Here is a 19,917-nt window from a genome sequence, read left to right as displayed (position 1 = left end):
ACCCTACATCCCAACCCGCATACTCCCTTCTGCATCTGCCAAACTGCTTGTTGCTCTCTCACTGAGAACAAAACACTCGACTAGATCACGACTCATGTAATTACCTCATGTCACAACGGCATATTATATACTAAAATAGAGAAGCTGCTAAATGTAAAAATATAAATGTATGTTCATTTTGCATCAAAGTAGCAGAAGTGTGACTATTTTACATTATAAATGCAGTGCTAAAAGCCAAGGGTCGCAGGTGACTCTCTTGGCCCACTCTAATATTGAGAGACCAGTCACTTCCTTACAGTAATGTTCTTCCACATGTCACAGCTCAGCTTTGAGACATGAGAGTAGCTGGGGCCACATGTGCTTTTGAAATGATGCACTGGCAGTGTATCTGAACTGTCAGTGAAACTGGGGCGGGTGCAGCTAGTAAAACAAATCACCTCAATGCCCCTGCTGAACAGCAGATGGAAAGAACCCACACAAGACACTGTTTTCATTTTGTTTCTTTTAATGGAATGTGTCTTTTCGAGGTATGAAAATAGATCTCACATTGAAATAAGGAATTGGACAGAGAGAGGGCACAGCTGTAACTGTGTGTGCAATGATGGCAACAGGAAGGCATGTTGGGGAAGCATCACACCAGGAGCATTAGATAAAGGGCACAGCTATTACCCTGTGTGGGAGATGACAACACCACCAAGGCATGTGTTGGTTTGGCTCTAGTCGATGGCAAGGGGGGGAAAGCAGTGGGGAACACTTTCCAGCAAACAGGAAGAAACACCAGCAACAGTTAGGTCAAATGTTTCCTGACAGAACAACATCCCATCATCAGGACAAAGACTACACAGGAAGTAGTTGTCCGTCACGTTTCGCTAAATGTTGCCCTGTATATCGCCACCTTCACAACAGATACATTATGAAGCTTGTTAATTTTGTCCTGGAGAAACTTCAAAACCTCCATTAGAAACATGAACATTATCTAATGTGACAACAAATCCACAGTTTATTCAAGAAACAGATTGGTGCTGACTAATGTCTTAGATGTTGTTTTTTGTTGTTGTGAGGATTCTCTTAACCAAGAAGTATTTTTTAGGTGTGGTGGGGGGGGGGGGGTATTAATCACAAGGTTTAGGCTGGGTCTATTGGTGTCCTTCAGCTTTAGGTTTCACACCACATCATGAAGCCAGAACAAAAGGGTTATTGGTCCCCACTCACTACAATGTAATGCAAACATGAAATTGCCTTTAGAACAGTCAATACAACAAAAACGGGGCATGTTACTTACTAAGCTTCTCTCTATGACCACTGTAAAAAAAAACTGACTACGATTTAAGACTCATACGAAATCAAGATATAGCTTGTTTCTCTAAAAACGCTTGAAAGCGATTGATGCGCACAATAAAAATACTAAGACGTTGGTGCTATTAATAAATCAAGCAGGCATGCAGGTATCAGATATCTGTGGTATTTAGTATATTCTGAGCTGTAACACTGCACAAGAGAAAAAACATAACAATGATTCTTTGGTTCAGTTGAAAAATAAAAACATGATCAATAATCGAAACATTTCCCAAGTAATAACTTGATTACCTACAGCCACCATCCTAAAATAACAATATGTAAGCTTATTCCCAGGGGACTATGAGTGTAACACGTGGGGTAGGAAGGCGCCGAGCGAGCATTTCTTGTTCCTTTCCGGAAACAAACACACTGAACATTCATTGACGAACACATTTGTTTTATAGAAAATATATGTACATCTAATAAATAGGGGATAAACCCATCACAACAGTACAGTTGTGTTCACATGATTTTTGTCCATCAGTCTTTTGTGAAAGGAGTCTCTGTATTGAAAAGGGGAGGCTGGTATGTGGACCTCAGCACATGGAAGAGGGGTCCTGCAGAGTGGAGGTCTGTGTTGAAGCGGCAGGGGGAGACCCTCGTCGATACCCATCTTCCAACCGAGTTTCCAACTAACCTGCAGAAGCAATCAATTAGACATTGGTCTCATGGGGCCGGACGCAGGAGGCAAATCTAACGTCACCGGAAACATGGACTGGATGTAATAGGACTGCAAGCTGCTCGCTTCATTGCACGGGTCAGCATCAAGCGCATACCAACAAAAACGCTTTCCCCTCTTCAAGCGAAATTTTAACATTTGTTTTTTCCCATGATATAAATCAACAATTTTGATGAATATAATGGATTTCTCTGTAAGCCTATAAATGTAATTTAAGTCTAAATACACTGAAATTAGTTGAAGTACACACCATATGTCATTGATTAAAACATTGAAATATTTACTCCAACATTGCCAGAATCCCTACACAGAAAACGTGACTTTCAACCTCAATGCTACAGCCATGCTGATCTTACAGTGAAGGGAAGCCCTGATCATGAGAACAAACAGTACTCAAAGTATGTGCTTGAATTTACAAATGTCGGGGACCCACCTGACCACATTGTATTTGTCATTCACACGTGTAAGTCTGATATTAAAAGGCTTCGTATGAAGAAATATTACTCTGTGCAGTGTTGGCGTAAAGCCATGTATTATGGATAAGGGGAAGCCCTACTGGTATAAAAGATCAAACCTGTCTGGGAATGGATATCCAGCATATTGTATCTCGATGAAGGGGGCATGTGGGTAGGCCTTTAGCAGAGGCTCCCAAACTTCACTTTATGTCAAAGTAAATCCTCATTTTGTACTAATTTCGTCCCCTCTGTCATTTTTGCTCAGGGTCTGGTCTGTGAGGAGGACTGTCACCTATGATGGAAACAGATGTCCTCCTTTTAAGCACAAAGATCCATGGAAAAAATGATTTCACCCAAAATACAGGTCCTTCATTTGCAAAGGGGATCGCCAGGTGGTCCCCGGACCCGGGGAGCCCCACCGTCCCTTAATTTCGCTCTCTGTCTTACCCACTATTGGCGCACCAAAGTCCGCGGGACTGGCCGCGGGTCACGCTACGTTTGGCGGGCTGCGGACCGTCTTCTGGCCGGGCATCTGCACGACGAGCAGCTGCTGCTTCTGCCGAGTGGACTTTACGGCCAGGATCGCCTGTCGGTTCTTGTACTGGACCATCTGCAATGTGATCGCCGCGTTCCAGCCCTCGTCCTGCGGGCACCTGAAGTCGATCTCCTTGCCCTCCGCCATGACCACCGTGAAGTACACGTACTTGCCCTTGCGCTCCACGCAGTCCACCGTCTTCATGTTGGCGAAGTGCAGCTCCTTGACTTTGCCCGTGTCCCCGCCGCCCTGGTGCGGCTGCTGCTGCTGCTGGTGGTGGTGATGGTGGTGGTGGTGCTGCTGTGGCTGGTCGTGCTGCTTCGGCGGCAGCAGCAGCACGCTGTCCTCGGTCAGGACGCAGTGCTTCTTCTTCCACAGCTGCAGCAGCCCGTCGCTCCGCTTCTCCAGCAGACCCTCCTTGTACACCTTCATCCCGTTTTCCAGCATCCTCGTCCGGTCGCTTCAGGGAGCTGCAGCGGGCGGACGGTCGGTCGGACGGACGGCGGCGGTCTATCCCGGAGCAGGCGGAGGCATTAGATGCGGCGCGCAGGAGGGTTTGGTTGTGGTGGGATGGAGACTGTCTGTCTGGCTGCTGGTCACAGTGTGAGAGGGGCGGGAGGGGTCTGCTGGAGAGGTGCGCCGCCCCCCTCAGAGGTACCCAGCCCCCAAACTCTCACAAATGAACACATTATAAGGGGACTTTACTGTCCAGCAAAGCCCTAGTGGAGATAAGTTGCACAACAAATAGCAAAAAAAAGGTTCACGTTTACAGTACAATTCATTGAGGTACTATACTATCATTTTTGCATACATTGTAGTAGTAAATTACCAGGGTTTCAATAAAGATACATCTGATGAATGAGCAGAGGCATAAAGGAAAGAAAACAATAATACCAAATGTCACCTGCCAAAAGCGTGTAGGAAACAAACTGAAAAGAAATGTGGTCTTTATGCAGCTCAAGTTGCTACCTACCAGCCAGGACATTATGAATGGTGAAACATAACGACAAACATGTGCTACAATGTGCGGCTTCTATGTTGACCCGACACTTCAGGGGTCCTAAACTGGTCATGCTCATTATAATGTAAACATTTGGTTAAATACATTGATGTAAATGCGTCTATATGTGGTTGCAGGGAGGTGATGTGGTCACTTTGATTTAAGTACAGTGTTCCCCATGCAGGTCAAAAACCATCTTACATTATATTCTGTGGGCAATGGCGCCCTCTTCCGGTACAAGGTGGCAGGTACACCAGTGTGTCACAACAAAATAGTGAGTGGAGTCATTTTGCACTTGAAATACATAAAATCAATAAAGTTTAGTCTCCAGATCGTCAAGTTCAACAGATTGTCAAGGTAAATATTTTATCCGAGTGGGACAGATGTTAACTGTATAATTTATGCATAGTGTGGCTATTTCTATACATGGTAATGGTTAGTGTTATCAAAGCAAATCTGCTTCTGACAAACTAAATATGGTTTGAATAAAATACAATAAAACCCAAGTAGTGCGAGGATTTAAACAGCAGCAGTGTGACTGTTTTACAGCATTCATGGTTATCCTGCAGTGGGATGGAACGATCCCGTCTCTGCAGCAGGAGGTGGAGGGTGCTCGTGGTTATCCAATATGGGTAACCATTTCTTCAGCTTTCTCACGGCGCCGGCCTTGTTAACCAGTTTTTTAAAGCAGGTAACTATTCCACCAACCCGATGGGACGTTTGGTGGACATTATGGGTACTTTAGACAAGTGTTCGTTTATACAGTACACTACATACAACGGAGTTATAAAGTAGTATTGGTCAGTGGCATTATCTATATCAGAATTCTCCATTCTGGGAGACTTTCCTTGGCAGTAGCAAAGAGTTTTCAAACTTTAAATTGCTTCAGTTTCAATTATTGGGTCTGAAAGAGTCCAAAGCTGCCCAATGGAGCGATGGATAACCGCCAAAACCCCTCTAAATATAGATGTATTATTATAAAGACATGCGCAGTAGTCACTTGATTCACTTCAGGTGCCGGTGGATGATGGGGCTCAGACTAAATCACATATGTTAACAGGACAAAATAATGGTTACGGTCACCTTGAATGGAATTCTTAATTAAACCAGATGAGCCTTAACATACCATTGTGCTGCTGGTGCGCTTTCAAGCTACACAGAATTCCCTGAGTGCCAAGATTTTTAAACTTCAATTCACAAATATTGAACTACAAATGAAATAATATAATTATATTATTGTGTTGATACATTTAGGGTTTTACATTAAATCATGCTTAGAAGTTTGATGAAATTGTGCAGCCACCAGTTAAAGGTATTGCAATTGTAAACATCTGTATCAGATAGGATCTTGAATGTATAAAAAACCTGAATTCTAAGTTTAGGTAGTGATCACATAAGAAAATGAGTTGACCATATTTCACATGTTTAACCAATTTATTCATGAACATACACGTAGTTATTGAGTACATTAGTATTTTTGTAGCATAGCATTTTGCCTTGACAACAGCTGCTCAGAAGGAACCTACTGAAACCCTCAGACCTTTTTTCCTATCAACATTATCTGAATACTACCTGCAGAATGAGGGACCTGATGCTGCTCAACACAGCCCTCGCCTGCCTGTTTAAACTGAAATAAAAAAGGCATTTGGAATGGGGGGGGGGGGGGGGGGTGTTAGGCTACAGTCTCTTTAGTCCCCCTACCTGGCTCTGAAGTATTGCTCTGACCTTCTGGGTAACAATGAGGAGTTTTGTGATGGAGGGTGATTGGCCAGTAGGATGGCCTCATTACACTACCCCCCCCCCCCCCTTGTCTTTCACAGTGATTAAAATCTACCTGGACCTCATGAGCACCTGACCGGTCAGGAATTGGTGAGGTAAGTGTGATAACCGGATGGGGGGGGGGGGGGGGGGGGCAACTTTAAACCGTTTCTCTTTGATGCACTACCCTGTTCCTACCGAGCCTCTGAACACAAAGCAGGCCGGTGCACAAAGTGCGTCTTAGGAGTACTGACACCAAACCAATGAGGGGACACCACTCAAGTACAAAGTGCTATAGAAAACAGCCCTGCAGCAGCCTCAGCCTCTCTGCCCCAAGATCTGGTTAAAAGACTACCAGGTTGCGCCAAGAGGTCAAAATAAAAACACCATTTGTGGCTCAATTTAGACAAGTCCATTCCAGTTTTTGGAGGAGAGGGGGTTCACCGCTGGTGCCAGCCAGTCTGCTAACTGGAATGTATGGCGACTGGAAAGTAAGTCATGCACAAGTGGCCCAAATACTGAGTGGAATAGACCCCCGGGCTGCAGGTGACCCATGTATCCTCCGTCACTAGAGCTAGAAATGCTACAGTGCTTCGGCCCCGCTCAGATTCAAATGGGACAACCCGGGACTTGAGGAAAGGGTGCGTCATACATTGATGTTGCCGCGATGCAGTCTAACCCACAGCTGTTGTCTAAGAAAACACAACAAAAGACTTCACAAGAATCCAAACTAGTTTTAGCAGTGAAGAAACAAGTTCATGCTATTTGAGGGAGATCTTTTTTCCTGTATTCTATCTATTGTACAGAGAAGGAGGAAGAGAAGGAAAAACAGGTCTAGTAAAATACTATGTATATCGAGCTACGCAGCTCCCAGTATCATACCATGAGTTTTTGTAACAAAAATCTTGAAACTTTCTTCAAATTCTCTACCAAGAAAAATACAAAACATTATAAGGCAGTAAGTAACTATTTTTTTTTGGATGTTTCTTTTTTACTTTTAATTTGAGAAGCTGTTACAGTGCAGTCCTCAAAGGCAGCCGGGCCTCACTGCTGCTTGCACTCAGCTGGGGGGACTGCGTCCTTCTGTAATCAATCACATGGATGGAGACGGTAAATTAAAACCACTCAAAGAGCGCGCGCGCGCGCACACACACACACACACACACACACACACACACACACACACACGCGCACGCACAATTTAAAATGGGAAAGCTACAGGACATTTTGACCAAAATCTCCAAAGACCCTCACTACAGAGCAGATACCATGATGCCAAAACGTGACAGTACTTTAGTCTGAAGGCAAAGGATGTGAAGTGTTCAAATGTCGTATTTTAAAACACCGTAGTTTAGACCTAAAATCGATATCAGAAAGGGATGAACCTCCGAACGCTAGCTGAAAATGTTTCAGTAGATAGAATGAAGACAAATAAAATACATTTCGTACGCAGACCTCACTGTTAAACACAACTCGTATGAACGGAAACAGTACTTTCAGGTCTGGAAAAGGGCTTTAAAACAAAAAAACAAAAAAAAGGCAGAGTTTTTGTTGTGTTGCAGGGTAGATGTTAACACCAACAACCCGGCCAGCTCAAAACAAAAGGTATCACTTGAGTGAATCCAGGCTGAAGAGCTATTTAATACAAGCAGTTCCTTCCAACAGACACTCGTCTGAAGGTGACGGCCCGCTGCAGCTGCTCTCCAGTCAAAGGTCAGAAACAATTGGACCTGCTGCATCAGTCTGCTCCCATCAGACTGATTCAGTTTAAAGATTGTGCGTCCCTTTTGTCTTTATCTGCTGCATTTAGTGGCATTTCTATTAACCAACATTTAAAATCTGAGCAGTTGCCTCGTAAGAAACCACTGACAAAACACAACGACAATTAACTAACGTTTTCTGTAAAAAAAAAAATGACGTAAGGAAACCAGAATAGACTGTAAAAAAAAAAAAGTCCTGTTTGTTGTCATTCTACCGCTACACAGCACGCCACCTTTGTTTTGGCACATTCTGTATTAAAAAAAAACCTCAAATGCAGATCTACAGAAAAGACAGCTGAAAAGCCCCAATGTGAACAGGATGAGGATAAATACCATAGATGGATTTTAAAAACAAAAACATCCATGAAACAAAAGGCAAAGAATGAAAAGAAAAACGTTAATCTTACTAAAACTCAAAAGCCTGTGTTTGTGAATGGATGGAGTTCAACGAGGTGGAGGAAGAAAAAAAAAACTGGCCAGGCTGGACTCTTAACATACAGAATACAAGGGCAAATGCAGGACTCACTATGGGTTAGCAGCAAAATAAAAACACACCGGGTGGTGGAGTTAGTAACTCGAGGGTGCAGCACGGCGGCAGGAGGAGAGGGGGCGGATGAATAGGGTGCAGAGAGGTATGGAAGCACAGGAGGAGAACGAAAGCAAAAAGCCCAAACGGTGTGGAGCGGGGAGGGTTTGATGGTAGTAAGCTGACAATTCACAAGCTGTACCTACCAGGATAGGGTTATTTTTCTACTGTCACCACTTAAACCTAGTGAGGAAAAATTTAAAGAGTAGCTGACAACAGATGCCAAAGTGACTGGAGATGAAGCAACATTAATGAATAGAAAAAATAAACTTAAAAAGCAAAGAATTAGCAGAATGTCAGTAGTTTTGGTTGTGTAGAAAAGCTTATGTGTCAAAGGTACAGGCCGCTTCAGTGTGGGTAAAAAGATCCCAAACAGCCTAAACTAATAAAGTAGCAAAAGCCCTGAGAAAACCTGATGTGTACTAGGACTACACGTTTAATCTAGTATGTATAGTGAGATCATGCATCATTGCATAGCATCAGCCTTTAGCCATTTGACCTCCTTCATGAAGGTAGTGAAGCACATGAGTGAGTAAACTGTACCTTAGGAGTCCCAGTCAAAATACAGTAAACTTCTGCAGGCCTAATAAGTCTTCATTTAATTACGCCTGAAGGTTTCGCATATATAACATCAGAATTGATTGTTTTTTGTAACATTTCACTGTCATTCTCTTTAAGGTAGGTGTATATGCATTTTCTTTAGGCTTTAGTAACATGCAAACTTTAAGGGACAGTTCACCCTCCAATTCTCTAACAGATTTCCCTCTTGTGATGCCATTTATTTATAGTTTGTAGGATTTGTTAAGTTCCAGATTTATTGTCCAGAAAGACGTCAGTTTTCTCTCCAATATAATTTGACTATAGGATACACGAAGTTTTTGTTGAGATAATTGTGATTGAGTTTTTCCCAAAAGTATTTTGGCCATTAAGCGCTAGAGCCTCATTACAGTGGAAAGACTTCCAGCCCACATCTTTAACTACTTAGCCATCCAGATGGCTTAACAGCACTAAGGGGGAGAGGAAAAATCTGTTTGTTTTGGGGTGAAATGCCACTTTATAAAGGACTATACAACGAACTGATTAAGAGGAAAACCATTAATGGGAGTGTTTCAGTAAAAGTCAGAAAGCCAAATCAAAATGATGACAAAATGAACGCTGAAGCAAAACGCTGGTGTAAAATGAGATGCATTTGACAGTGCATGTTCTGCATGTAGAAATCTGACAAGCCAATTTAGGACAGCTGTTCTCTACCTGTTGGACCCCGGATGATAGCCACGCAAAACGTGTCTCAATGGGACATTAAAAATATCGCTGCAGCTATCGATGCCTGACAGTAAGCTGCTTCATTTTTTTGAAAAGCGCATCCTGAGCCATCAAAGTTGAGAACAGCTGAAAAAGGTCTTTGTCAGGACACTGGAGATCTTTAGAGGGGCGGGTGGATGGAGGGGGGGGCGTGTGATCTCACCTTGGGATCGTAATCTGGATCATTCTCTTCATCAGCCTCCTCCTCTCCCTCCTGAACACACAGCACAGAACCACTTAGGACTGCTGGGGGTCTTCAGAGCAACCGTAACAAACACTCACCGATTAATAAAGCTCTTACCTCATCGTCAGCCTCCTCTCCCTCTTCATCGTACTGTGAAACACAAATGTAAGAATTGGAGAACAAAAAGATGGCTTCAAGTTTTTCCTTTAGAAATACATTCGGACATACTGCAACTGGCATCTTTGGCCAAAATGGTTGATTCAAATAAGTAGGTCTTCAATCGTTGGATAGTTTGACTGGAAGAAGGGAAGTCAGGCCTTTTTGTAATGTAGAATCAAATTTAAAACTAGCCCAGCCGGTCTGAACTTCAGCTGTGCGCTGTTGAAAATGTGTGCAGGTAAGAAGCAGATGAACAAGCAGATTGGGGTGTGCAGACACTGCTGACTCTTTAATGGAAACACGGTCAGCATGCCGGGACGACGCGTTAGAACCACGCTAGAACCAATTCAAACACGAGCCCTGGTGCACCAGTTTCAGTTTTTCATTCAAATGAATGTTTCAGTTTTTGGGACTTTTCTCTTCAGAGTTTGTGTCCTTATGAAAATAAGGACAAACTTAACCAAAGTTGCCACCGGGGGAAATGTTACTACCCCAGTCTCTAGTCAGAGGATTTAGTCTTTTTGATTCTGGAAGCAGATGAAACTGCTCATTTAGGCGTTTCCACTGTAACGCACCTAAAGTTTGAACAAAAACAAATTATCGACACATTCCCATGTGTCCTTATTGACGTTAGGTTGATCGATGCTAGCGGAAACTCACGTCGTCATCGTCGTCCTCGATGGCCTCCCCTGTGAAGTAAAGCACGGCCCGAGGTACGATACGTTCCCGGATGAAGTGGCCGATTTCAAAGTCTGCAGCCAGGACGGCCTCAGAGTCCTCGTCCTGAAGACAGTCCAACAGTTTGTGTTTAAAGCAAAAAACATGTGTCATTAAGATTAACAGGCAGTGTTAGAATTATAATACTAAACTAAGCTTTGAATGGCAATTGGAAACAAAAATAACATTCAGTAATTCACTGATTGACATTTCTTAAGGCAAATAGAAATTGTGTAGAAGATGACTTACCAACTCCGCATTTTCTGGAACTGTGAACAAATGAAGACAGTTAGTTGCGCAAACAACCGACTGTTTTAGAACAGTCAGCTGGCCATGTACGAGCGAGCCCCCCCACAGGCTGCGCATTTCTTCCTCTGCGTACTTACCGTCTGGCGGGGTGAAGAAGTTGAAGAATGAGTCGTTGGGCACCGTTTTGGTGACAGTCCTCACTGTGCCACGGCCCTTGTGCTTCTGTTTCTTTTTGATAGTTTTCAACGTGACGTTCTTTCCCTTTGTCCACTCGATGGTGCAACTGTGGCGAAAGGGCGGTGTCGGGGGAAAGCACGGTCAGGGTCAGTCAAACTAAATGATGTACGTGGTTAATCTAGCCGGGGAGGTGTTGAGTAGAAATTGTTGAGCAAAACTTTATAGCAATCATGTGCAGTAACAAGGCTGATCTTATAACCGTGCAAGGACTGTTTGGGATTCATTGTGCATCCCTTATGAGAGTTGCTCTAATGCAGATATGTTAAACTCAAAGCCCTCGGTACAATCATATCCACCCTGGTCTCCTGGTAAAAAGAACAGAATAATGTCCATACGCTAAAACCTATTAGGGGTGAAAAAGGTGACAACGGTGGCCTGATTGCTCCGGTGAGAACTGCAAAACAATGTTTGATTTCACATCAGAAAAGGCTCCAATAACACCAGGAAAAGTTGCTAGATTTGTCACTTTTGACAAAAAGATAATCACCAAGAGGGTTTGGAAAGTCGCCGGATTTAGTAAGAAAGCCACAAAGTTGGCAACAGATTTAGAGTGAAAGGATGAAAAGTTGGAGTGGAAATAAAGACTCTGTAGAGATCAATGCTGATTGGCCCTGGCTCGTCAGATCAAAGATTTATTGCAAAGATCACAATAAACTTTTCTCCTCATCTGACTGCAAACTCCGAAAAGCTGGCCGTGAGTTGACGACACAAAGCATCAGTTAGTTTAGAATGGCCTCATCTATGATAGAGTTTGATAATGGCGCTTTCTCAAAGTAATTTACACAATCCAACAGTTTTTATATGCAGCAGCATTTCCTTGTTTCCATCCCTGATGCCGTCCCCAGAGGGCAAAGATGACTCTGGTTGAAAATAGTAAAAACTAAAATTTGAAGCCAGGACTAGGTATTAAACACTTTAGGGAATATAGATACGATTTTCTAGATGTAATTAATGGGTAATCAGAAAGGTTGATTATATAATGGGGAAACAATTTATTGACTTATGAGCTGCGGATGAACTTAAATACTTTGAAAATCAAAACGTGCCTATATACAACAAACATTAAAATTACAAGAATGTTAAGCCCTAAAAATGTCCCCCGTGATTAGGTCAACAGACATTGGGTACATCGGGTGCTGCGCTCACCCTGTGCAGCACATGATCTCCGGCCCATCAAAGGAGAACGGGTCGCTCTCGTCCGGCTCTGACCTCATCTTGTAGGTTTTCGTCAACACCGTGTTCGTGAAGAAGTCGTTGGCCTCGAAGAGGAACTCTAACGTGAAACTCTGGGAAGGACCGAACCAGATGGCGTTTAGCGACGGGGCGGCGTTGACCGACTGCTTCTAGACATTCAACATGAGTCACGCTCACTTACCATGGGCTGTCCGGGATCTGAGAACTTCACTTTAATGTCTTGTAAATGTTTTAGGATGGGTTCATCGTGTTCCTGGGGGGAGAGACAGCATTGATAACAGCTTGTACAACTTGGCCAGCAGATGGAGTCAAAGCTGGATTTTTCCATCACAAATTCACAAGTGACCCACTTCCGCTGCCACTTGAGCCGTCTGGATGAGCCTACCTGCAGCATGTCACTGAGCAAATCCACGTTTTTGAAGACAGTTAGCCAGAACTCCGGGATGCCTTTGGGGTCCTCCTTCTCCTCGTCCTTCTTCTCTTCCTCCAACTTGGCCTTCTCCTTCATCTCGTCCTGGTTGAAAGACATTTCATTTTCCTTTTTAAAATGTATTTTAAAAAACACTCCATGTGGGATAAAAAATAAAAATTGTTTGAATAACTACATATATCAATCGGTCTCAAAATCAGCAATATAATCACATTCTTAATTTGCTTCATGCCATTTTGGGAAGCTATACTGTTCTCAGTAACCCAAGTCTGCTCTGGGTGACACTGAGCTACGTGCAATTGTGAGATAGAAAAGACCGGCCAAATGTTGGCAGACTGGGAGCATGCAGGTGTATACGTCACCTGTACCTGCTTACTTACTGTCAGCTCTTCCTCCTCATCTGCCTTCCATTCACACTCCTCATCTGTGGGCTCATACGCTGCTTTCACTATCTCGCTTCGCTGTAGGAGAAAACTCGTCACGTCAGGGATCACAAAACAACTCAAGTCTGAGCCGCTTTTGTGGCCTATTCTGGATTTATTTCAGTAACAAACTGGTTTAACAACATTTTAAGAGTCTTAAATTCTACTCAATGGTACTCTACTCAAACGATTAGAAGACATTTCATTTAGGACAATTGCTTTTTGGTTTCCATTCATAAGCAATCCGTTTTATTGACACTACCAAAGAGCTCCTAATCACAAGCTAGATCAGAGGAAGGTTTTTTTTCCCCCCTGGATGCACGGCAGTAGGGATCAGCATAAAGATGGCAGCTCCTCAAGGAAACAGATGAGGGAAACTACCAACCACGTAGCATACTACCAAGTATTTGACGATTCATGGGACACGAATCAGAAAAGGTCTTAAATCTTTTAGTACTTTGAGGAAGCAGTTTGCGTTTAAAAACGCACCAACAGAAAGTCACATCAGCCTCAACTGAATACGATACAGGAGGAGCATAGACGACGTACCTTGTCGAAGAGAGGCTGGTAGAGGGCCGCATACTTTCTTTCCAGCTCATGGACTTCTTCGTAGAACTTTGCCTCAATGTGGGCACATTTGACCTGTAGGTTCTTAAGGGCGTTCACACGTCTCTTTACAACCTTTGGTAAGCTGGGGGTGACATACGAGTACAAGATGAGTAAATGCCTGGCATGAAGATCAGTCATTTCACTGGGATTTAACTGCAATTAAACTGGGTCAATTCAGCAACAATAGCAATTCAATAGCATTCAGTATCAGTTTCAGATTTGAGAAAGGCTGTGCAAACATTGTGACCGTGCATTATCTTTGCCTCCAATGTGAAAACACAGGACAGGCGGTGCAGCAAATCGCAGCGGAACGACTACATCAGCAATTACTGAGCTTTAGAGCAGACCAGCACTCTCCCAAGAGGATCTCCATTAAGTGTGGTGATGTCGTTGTGAAAAGACAGACTCCATTGTAGCGAAGGTCCATTTGTTTAGACCCTGAGGAGTGTCGGGCTCTTCTTTCAGTATGCATCGTCTCCAATTGCATCAGTACAAACTATGAAGCAACGTCCTTTAGTTAGTAAAACAATGCAATCACAGCTCAGTGCTTCAACTGAACCTTTATAGACAATGATTAGGACGACATGTTTTACATTTCAGATCTCCCATCTCTCGCACCCTTAGTTACTTAATAAAAAAAGAATGTAACCAAATACAATACCCCCTAGTCATTGTGGAGGTTATTTTATGGCTTCTTGCCAATTACATAGTCTCAAGGTAATTTAGCAGAATCTGACCCATGCTGCACAAACGTGCTGCAAGAAGAAGTCTCACCTCTCCATGTAGCCTGACGGCGAGCCGTTCAGACCATCCAGTCTCTCCTGCAGCGCAGCCAGGATCTGTGGGTTCTGCATCATCTGCACAGTCAGCTGACGAGCTGAGGAATAGAATCCATAGTCATATCCATGTAGAGCGTTGCAGATTCAGCAGCGTGACAGGTTTCTCACTTCAGTTTTACCAGATAGCTTAACTGAGTAGGGTTGCAAAATTACAGGAATTAACTAATTAAAGCACAGCATCTGCTGCATTCCAGAAATGTTTGAAATATAGTTGTGAATTAAGTTTTATTGCTCAGCCTTTCGTTTGCGGAAAGTTTTATTTATGATAAGTCTCCTACTCGCTCCTCTTGATGGCCCCCACTATCTCCGAATAATTAAGTCCACTTTTATGTGGACATGCACACAGCCTACTCAGTTTTAAAAAGTTAGCCTACTGTATACAAATTATATTAATAAAAATGTATTAAAATAAACAGGGTAATGCAAGGTAATGACTAAGACGTTCAAAAACAGAACTATTCTGGCAGACAAAGTTCCCAAATAGCTGCATCCAGGGTCCAGCTGAGCTAGGCTTGCAGTCTTATTCTAAACTATATTCAAGTTCCCTGTTATATGCTTTTGCAGAAAAGCATGTTAGAATTACCCAAATTGGCAACCTTATCCTTCAAGGAAGGATTTTGAGAACTTGCTAGAACTTTTCAGACCCTTGGCAACCCACATTCATGCTCAAGACAGAAATAACTTATCATTCTGGTCCGTATACCAACCCCTCCGGACATACATCATGTGTGATTAGCAGTGTTTCATAGACACACAAGAGGCAGTCAGCAATGGTGTGCTCTTCCAAGAGCAAGTGGACATGTGACATATGGTACAGTCCAAGTGTTTGACACATTGCTTGCACCTTATCAAAGCTCAGGCGCATCCCCGCCGCCAAGTAAGAAGATTAGAGATTGGAAGTCACTTCTCTGTTGGCAATTTCTGAGACTGCGTAGATCCAAAGAAACACTTATGCGGGTCTGAATTCACACAGTGCAAGATGTTGCTTTTCTAGTGGAAAGATCAATTTGGTTGGGGGTGAAATAACCAGATGGGAGTGGCAAGGACACCACCCTCATAGTCTCTAAACACCAGTTTCATACATTGCTTGCAATGAAAAGGATGTCAACTGTGCAAACATTAATCTTTGTTAGAATGACTTGAAATTGACACATTTGCTCACTGAGTGAGGAAAAATAAACCCAAAATCAGCCGGTTGCCTTTTAAACACTTATCCTGATTTTGCAGCCTTGATGTGTGAAATTAGCATATGTACGGGTTACCAATGACAGTTTGGGCTGCATCTTATTGTTGGTATGCAGCAACAGTATTACTTGCGTTTATAATCTCCCGCCTTGTGAAACGCTTTTCTGAGAGCAGCCAGAAAGAGCCTCCTTACAGCCTGGCCTTGAAAAGACTGTTCAAACTTGTTATAAATAGATGAGACCAAACAGCCGTCTATATGAATCTACAATGAGCCAGGAGTCGGCAGATATGAGAAACTAAATTATTTATTGGGTGCTAAGTGTTGCGTCAACAGCATCACGATCCCAAAATAAATTTTGATTTGTGGCTCCCACCTTGAACTACAATTAAAAACCATGTCATTATAAATCTTCTCAGAATAAGTACCAGACAGCACAACGCAATGTTTGGAATGGCATTATGTTATCTAAATAACATTAAGAATTTAGAACATTATCATCCGTCTTTATTTCTGCAGTTTCGTTTGTATTTGAAGACAGACCTCTTGTAACTATTCTCACATAGCTGGAAGTTACATTACCAGCAAATTTCATTTAGCAGATTCTTACCTTTGCTGTTCTCATCTTCTCCGGTCTCCTCCTCCTCCACTTCCTCCACGTCCTCCATATCTGCCGGGTCAATCTCAGCCTGGTCTTTGCTGCTCAGGGGGACACAAACGGGAGGGTCAACAAAATGCAGAAACATCACTGGTTGAAAGGGCAGAACCAACAAAGAATAGGATAGATTTTGATATAGAAATTTTTAGTCAGAATTTGTCATAGATCACTGGGGATGTAATCTGAAAGTGTGCTACAATGTTTTCCAAATGCAGCTTCAAACGAAACACTTAATCCTAATTCTGGAAATACAATTGCTTCCAAAGAACCTTTTTTTTTTAAATGACTGGAAAACTTAATTTAGTCGGGAAAATTTAAATTCACAACTGAAACGTTTCAGAATACGTATGGCTGAAGGACTTTACTAGCATAAGAAACGATAGCTGTAGCCCTTCTTGCATGCCCAGCTCAAGGTCACTTCAGTTTGTAACCAAGGAGGAAGAGTTCAGTCTCATTTCCCGCAGAAATCAATTGCTGCACCACGGCACAATATGGATGGATTGCCATTTGACTGGAGAAGTTTTGGAACTACTTACTCAGTGTTTCCCCTTCCATTAAATTACCCCCCCGCCTCCCTAAAAGGTCTATTGATTTGGTTAAATTGTATTTTCTATATAGCGCCAGACTTAAACAGAATTAATTCAAGGTTTCCTTTCCTATAGAACAGGCTTGTTTTCATTGAACAGACTAAACAGCCTTAGGTTTTATCTCCGCAACACAGCATGCGGTTTCTACATGGTTGCCCATTTATAATAATTCTGACTTCAGGCCACACAGGCCTCAGACTAGTGGAGGAGGCGTGCGTTTGAACCATAGCAGCACTGGCAGATGATGCACTTACTTGTCGATGTCTGCCATCTTTGCCGAGTCTTGAGTGATGCTAGAGAAAAAGAGAAGGTAATTAGTCTAGAAATACTGGACACGAGGTAATTCATTTTGACAAATCAAAAACTCCACATTTGGGTCAAGCAGGATTTGCATACAAGTCCTTGATGCAAATACTAAGATGGTTGTGCTGTCATGTTAAAGTAAGAAACCAATAAACCACAGTTGAAAGGCAGCTGCGGATGTTTGTGGTCTTTTCCTAGTTCTTGATTATTTTTTTCCAAATTGAAGACGAATGCATCTAAACTACCTTTATTATTAGTTAATTGTTCCTTTAAAGAGTGAACTTTCATTGTTGTACTATAGAATAATTAGTGGCACTAAAAAGTGCCATATAGAAAGTAAAGAAATGATCTAATCAAATTCACCAAGCTGCCACTTGACACCACTGGTCAGAATTAGAATCGCCTGCAGCATAAGTCATCGCAAAAGGGTTGAGACCGACAAAGATGCTTCATTGTGGTCTTTGACTGGTATTTTACTGCTTGTTTGCAGAATAAGCAACGTATTTCATTAAACGGATATCGAAGGGCTAACCCGGGCGGATTTGATAGCACGGTAATCCCAGCACTCAATGCTCTCATTTAAGCCAACAATGGTAAAAAAAATTATTAAAATACATGGCATATATTAAGGCACAATATCTGGAGTAAGCCCCAAAACCAAGTTGTATTCTCTACTATGCCAAATTATAGACGAGAAAGCAATGCAGATTTTGTTTTAACAGCAGCACACATTCCTCAAATATACTGTAAGTGGGCAAAATGGGATTATGGAGAATTTCAAATTGGGTTTATAATTTTGAAATGGTCAAACAGGTTGTTTTTGTAATCTACTATACGGATGGGTCAACTAGTGGCGTTTGTCTGCAGATTCTCACAACATCTGTACACGGACAGCTTTAGCATCTCCATGTAACATTAGGTCATCTCCTTTAGACAGAATACTAGCTGCCCCCCCCGACTAGTCAAAGTGATGACTTGTAACCAAATCACAGCGTGAACTGGTCGTGCTTTGTTTTAAAAAAGGCACCTGCCAAGCTTGTAGACTGCACGTGAGACCTTGCAGCTCATCTCACCAGTATCACAAAAAGCGACCAAAACCCGGATCGTTACACATCGTGTCGTTCCCTCACGTGTGTGTATGAGCAGCTTCAACTCCACGTCAAACCTGTCCAGCAGGGACACCATTTGCAGTCCCTGGGACTAACGTGATGTCGGTCCTCTCCTAATCCTTCCCCGGCGGCCACGTGTTGCGTGCCCACGTCTAGAGACCCGTTAATGACCGAATGACGGCAGCTCTGACGCCTCGCTTTAAAACTCAAGTCTGCGCGAGCGTGCCAAACCGGGTAAGACGTGAATTACCGTACGACGTTAAACCACGAACTCCGAGACAAGCAGACCTCTAGGCCACCAACCCGGCTAACTTTAGCCGGCCGGCCCGCTCTCGACACCGCGCCGCCTCGACGGGTCCCGCTACTTGCTGCTAGCTCGCGTGCTGCTAGCTCGCTGCGCACTGCTCGGGCAGAGCGAGGACCCGCTCCGGCGGACGCGGTGCCGCATCTGGAAAAATGTGCGCCAGTCGGTAGGAAGTGGTGACAACCGCCCGTTACCGGTCGTTGTGTAACGTTACTGGTTGTCCATTTTAACCTCGCGCTTTAACTAACGTCACTTAGGTCCAAGCTCCAGAACCGGGCGTCATCCTCCAATAAATAAGGTCAAGTCCCCTAAAAAAAAAAAAATACAAGATACGAGACACGTGCCAACATATCCCCAAAAACGTGACACTTGAGGCAATTGTGCAACGTCATGGCCCTTCTGTCAATGCAGCAGTTGTCACACGGGAGCAGTGGACGCGGACACGTATGATGCCATTGTTTGGTTATTTTGTTAATCGCGTGCAGCGCTGACAGACATCATGGTGGAGCGCCGCTCAATGGCTGCTGCCGCCGTCTGCCTCCACTAGCTTTAGCAGAGCTGCCTTCCCTCTGACGCCGCCAATTCAAGCAAAGGGGTTGAAATGTAGCTTCTGGAAGGACGCACTAGCGCGGGGCGTCGGTGGGCGAAGCCGTTGCCGAGTCCGGTCCCTTACCTTCGCTTTCTGGCCGGAGGTCGGACTGAAGAAGCGGCGCTGCGCAGTGGCGAGGACCCGGGGAAGAAAGGCTCCGCTCCGATGGCGGTAAAAGGGAGAGAGATCCCGCCGCCTGCGCTCATATACATCCGACGTCATCACGTAAACCGGCAGCCGCTGCTAGTGGGAGGGGCGAGGGCGAGGGCACAGAAGATAGTGAATACACACCATCACCACTATGACCCTCATCCTCTCAAAAATGAACCCTCTTATTCCTCACCCAATTAATTTCCTTCCTCATCCTCATTTCCCTCCCCATTTCATTCTTGATCATCATCAGCATCATTGTGTTCAGGATCATACCAATGTTTTCGTCTGCACCAGCAGCTCCAGCAGCTTCATAATCCAACATATCCTTGCACAGCAGCAGTCATCTTTACCCTCATCATCATCGCTGAATCAAAAGCTCACCTCCTCCCCAATACCCTCATTGCCATAGTTATCCTCCTCATTGTCACTGTCATCTGCAGCACTAGCAGCAGGATATTTATCAGGAATCAGGAATCAGGAAACATTTATTGCCAAAATATGTTATACATACAAGGAATTTGACTTGGCGGTTGGTGCGTGACAGTAGACAGTGTAACAATAGACAACAAGACAGCAGT

The 19,917-nt window shown here is 43.6% G+C and overlaps 2 protein-coding genes across 6 annotated transcripts; both read right to left on the bottom strand.

Moving 5' to 3' along the window:
- Positions 1-487: 487 nt before the first annotated feature.
- On the bottom strand, positions 488-4,471 carry phlda1 (pleckstrin homology-like domain, family A, member 1). Of its 2 annotated transcripts, none has more exons than XR_005711960.2 (2): positions 2,592-4,471; positions 488-1,975 (listed from the first exon to the last, which is right to left on the bottom strand). XR_005711960.2 is itself a non-coding variant. In XM_040173381.2 (2 exons), exon 1 carries the CDS (start codon positions 3,452-3,454, stop codon positions 2,960-2,962), a length of 495 nt encoding a protein of 164 aa, XP_040029315.2. In that variant the 5' UTR covers positions 3,455-3,615; the 3' UTR covers positions 488-1,975; positions 2,920-2,959. The 2 variants fall into 2 exon arrangements, 1 of the variants encoding a protein (XP_040029315.2); XM_040173381.2 differs by having other exon boundaries at positions 2,920-3,615.
- A 951-nt stretch (positions 4,472-5,422) lies between these two features.
- On the bottom strand, positions 5,423-19,418 carry nap1l1 (nucleosome assembly protein 1-like 1). 4 transcript variants are annotated; one of them, XM_040173380.2, is made up of 16 exons: positions 19,271-19,412; positions 17,136-17,174; positions 16,247-16,335; positions 14,389-14,491; positions 13,555-13,696; positions 12,952-13,044; positions 12,539-12,667; positions 12,335-12,406; positions 12,106-12,245; positions 10,860-11,005; positions 10,723-10,742; positions 10,417-10,539; positions 9,715-9,747; positions 9,577-9,627; positions 8,258-8,294; positions 5,423-6,848 (listed from the first exon to the last, which is right to left on the bottom strand). In XM_040173380.2, the coding sequence occupies exons 1-15, from the start codon at positions 19,396-19,398 to the stop codon at positions 8,289-8,291; spliced, it is 1,314 nt and encodes a 437-aa protein (XP_040029314.1). In that variant the 5' UTR covers positions 19,399-19,412; the 3' UTR covers positions 5,423-6,848; positions 8,258-8,288. The 4 variants fall into 4 exon arrangements, with proteins under 4 accessions (XP_040029314.1, XP_077957209.1, XP_040029313.1 ...); XM_078101083.1 differs by having other exon boundaries at positions 12,964-13,044; XM_040173379.2 differs by lacking the exon at positions 8,258-8,294 and having other exon boundaries at positions 12,964-13,044; positions 19,271-19,418.
- Between the last annotated feature and the right edge of the window lie 499 nt (positions 19,419-19,917).

Source organism: Gasterosteus aculeatus, chromosome 4 (assembly GCF_964276395.1).
Source record: "Gasterosteus aculeatus chromosome 4, fGasAcu3.hap1.1, whole genome shotgun sequence".
In the NCBI taxonomy this organism is placed as follows: Eukaryota; Metazoa; Chordata; class Actinopteri; order Perciformes; family Gasterosteidae; genus Gasterosteus; species Gasterosteus aculeatus.
Note: the sequence above shows the minus strand (reverse complement) of the source record. Positions and strands in the feature narration are given on the sequence as shown.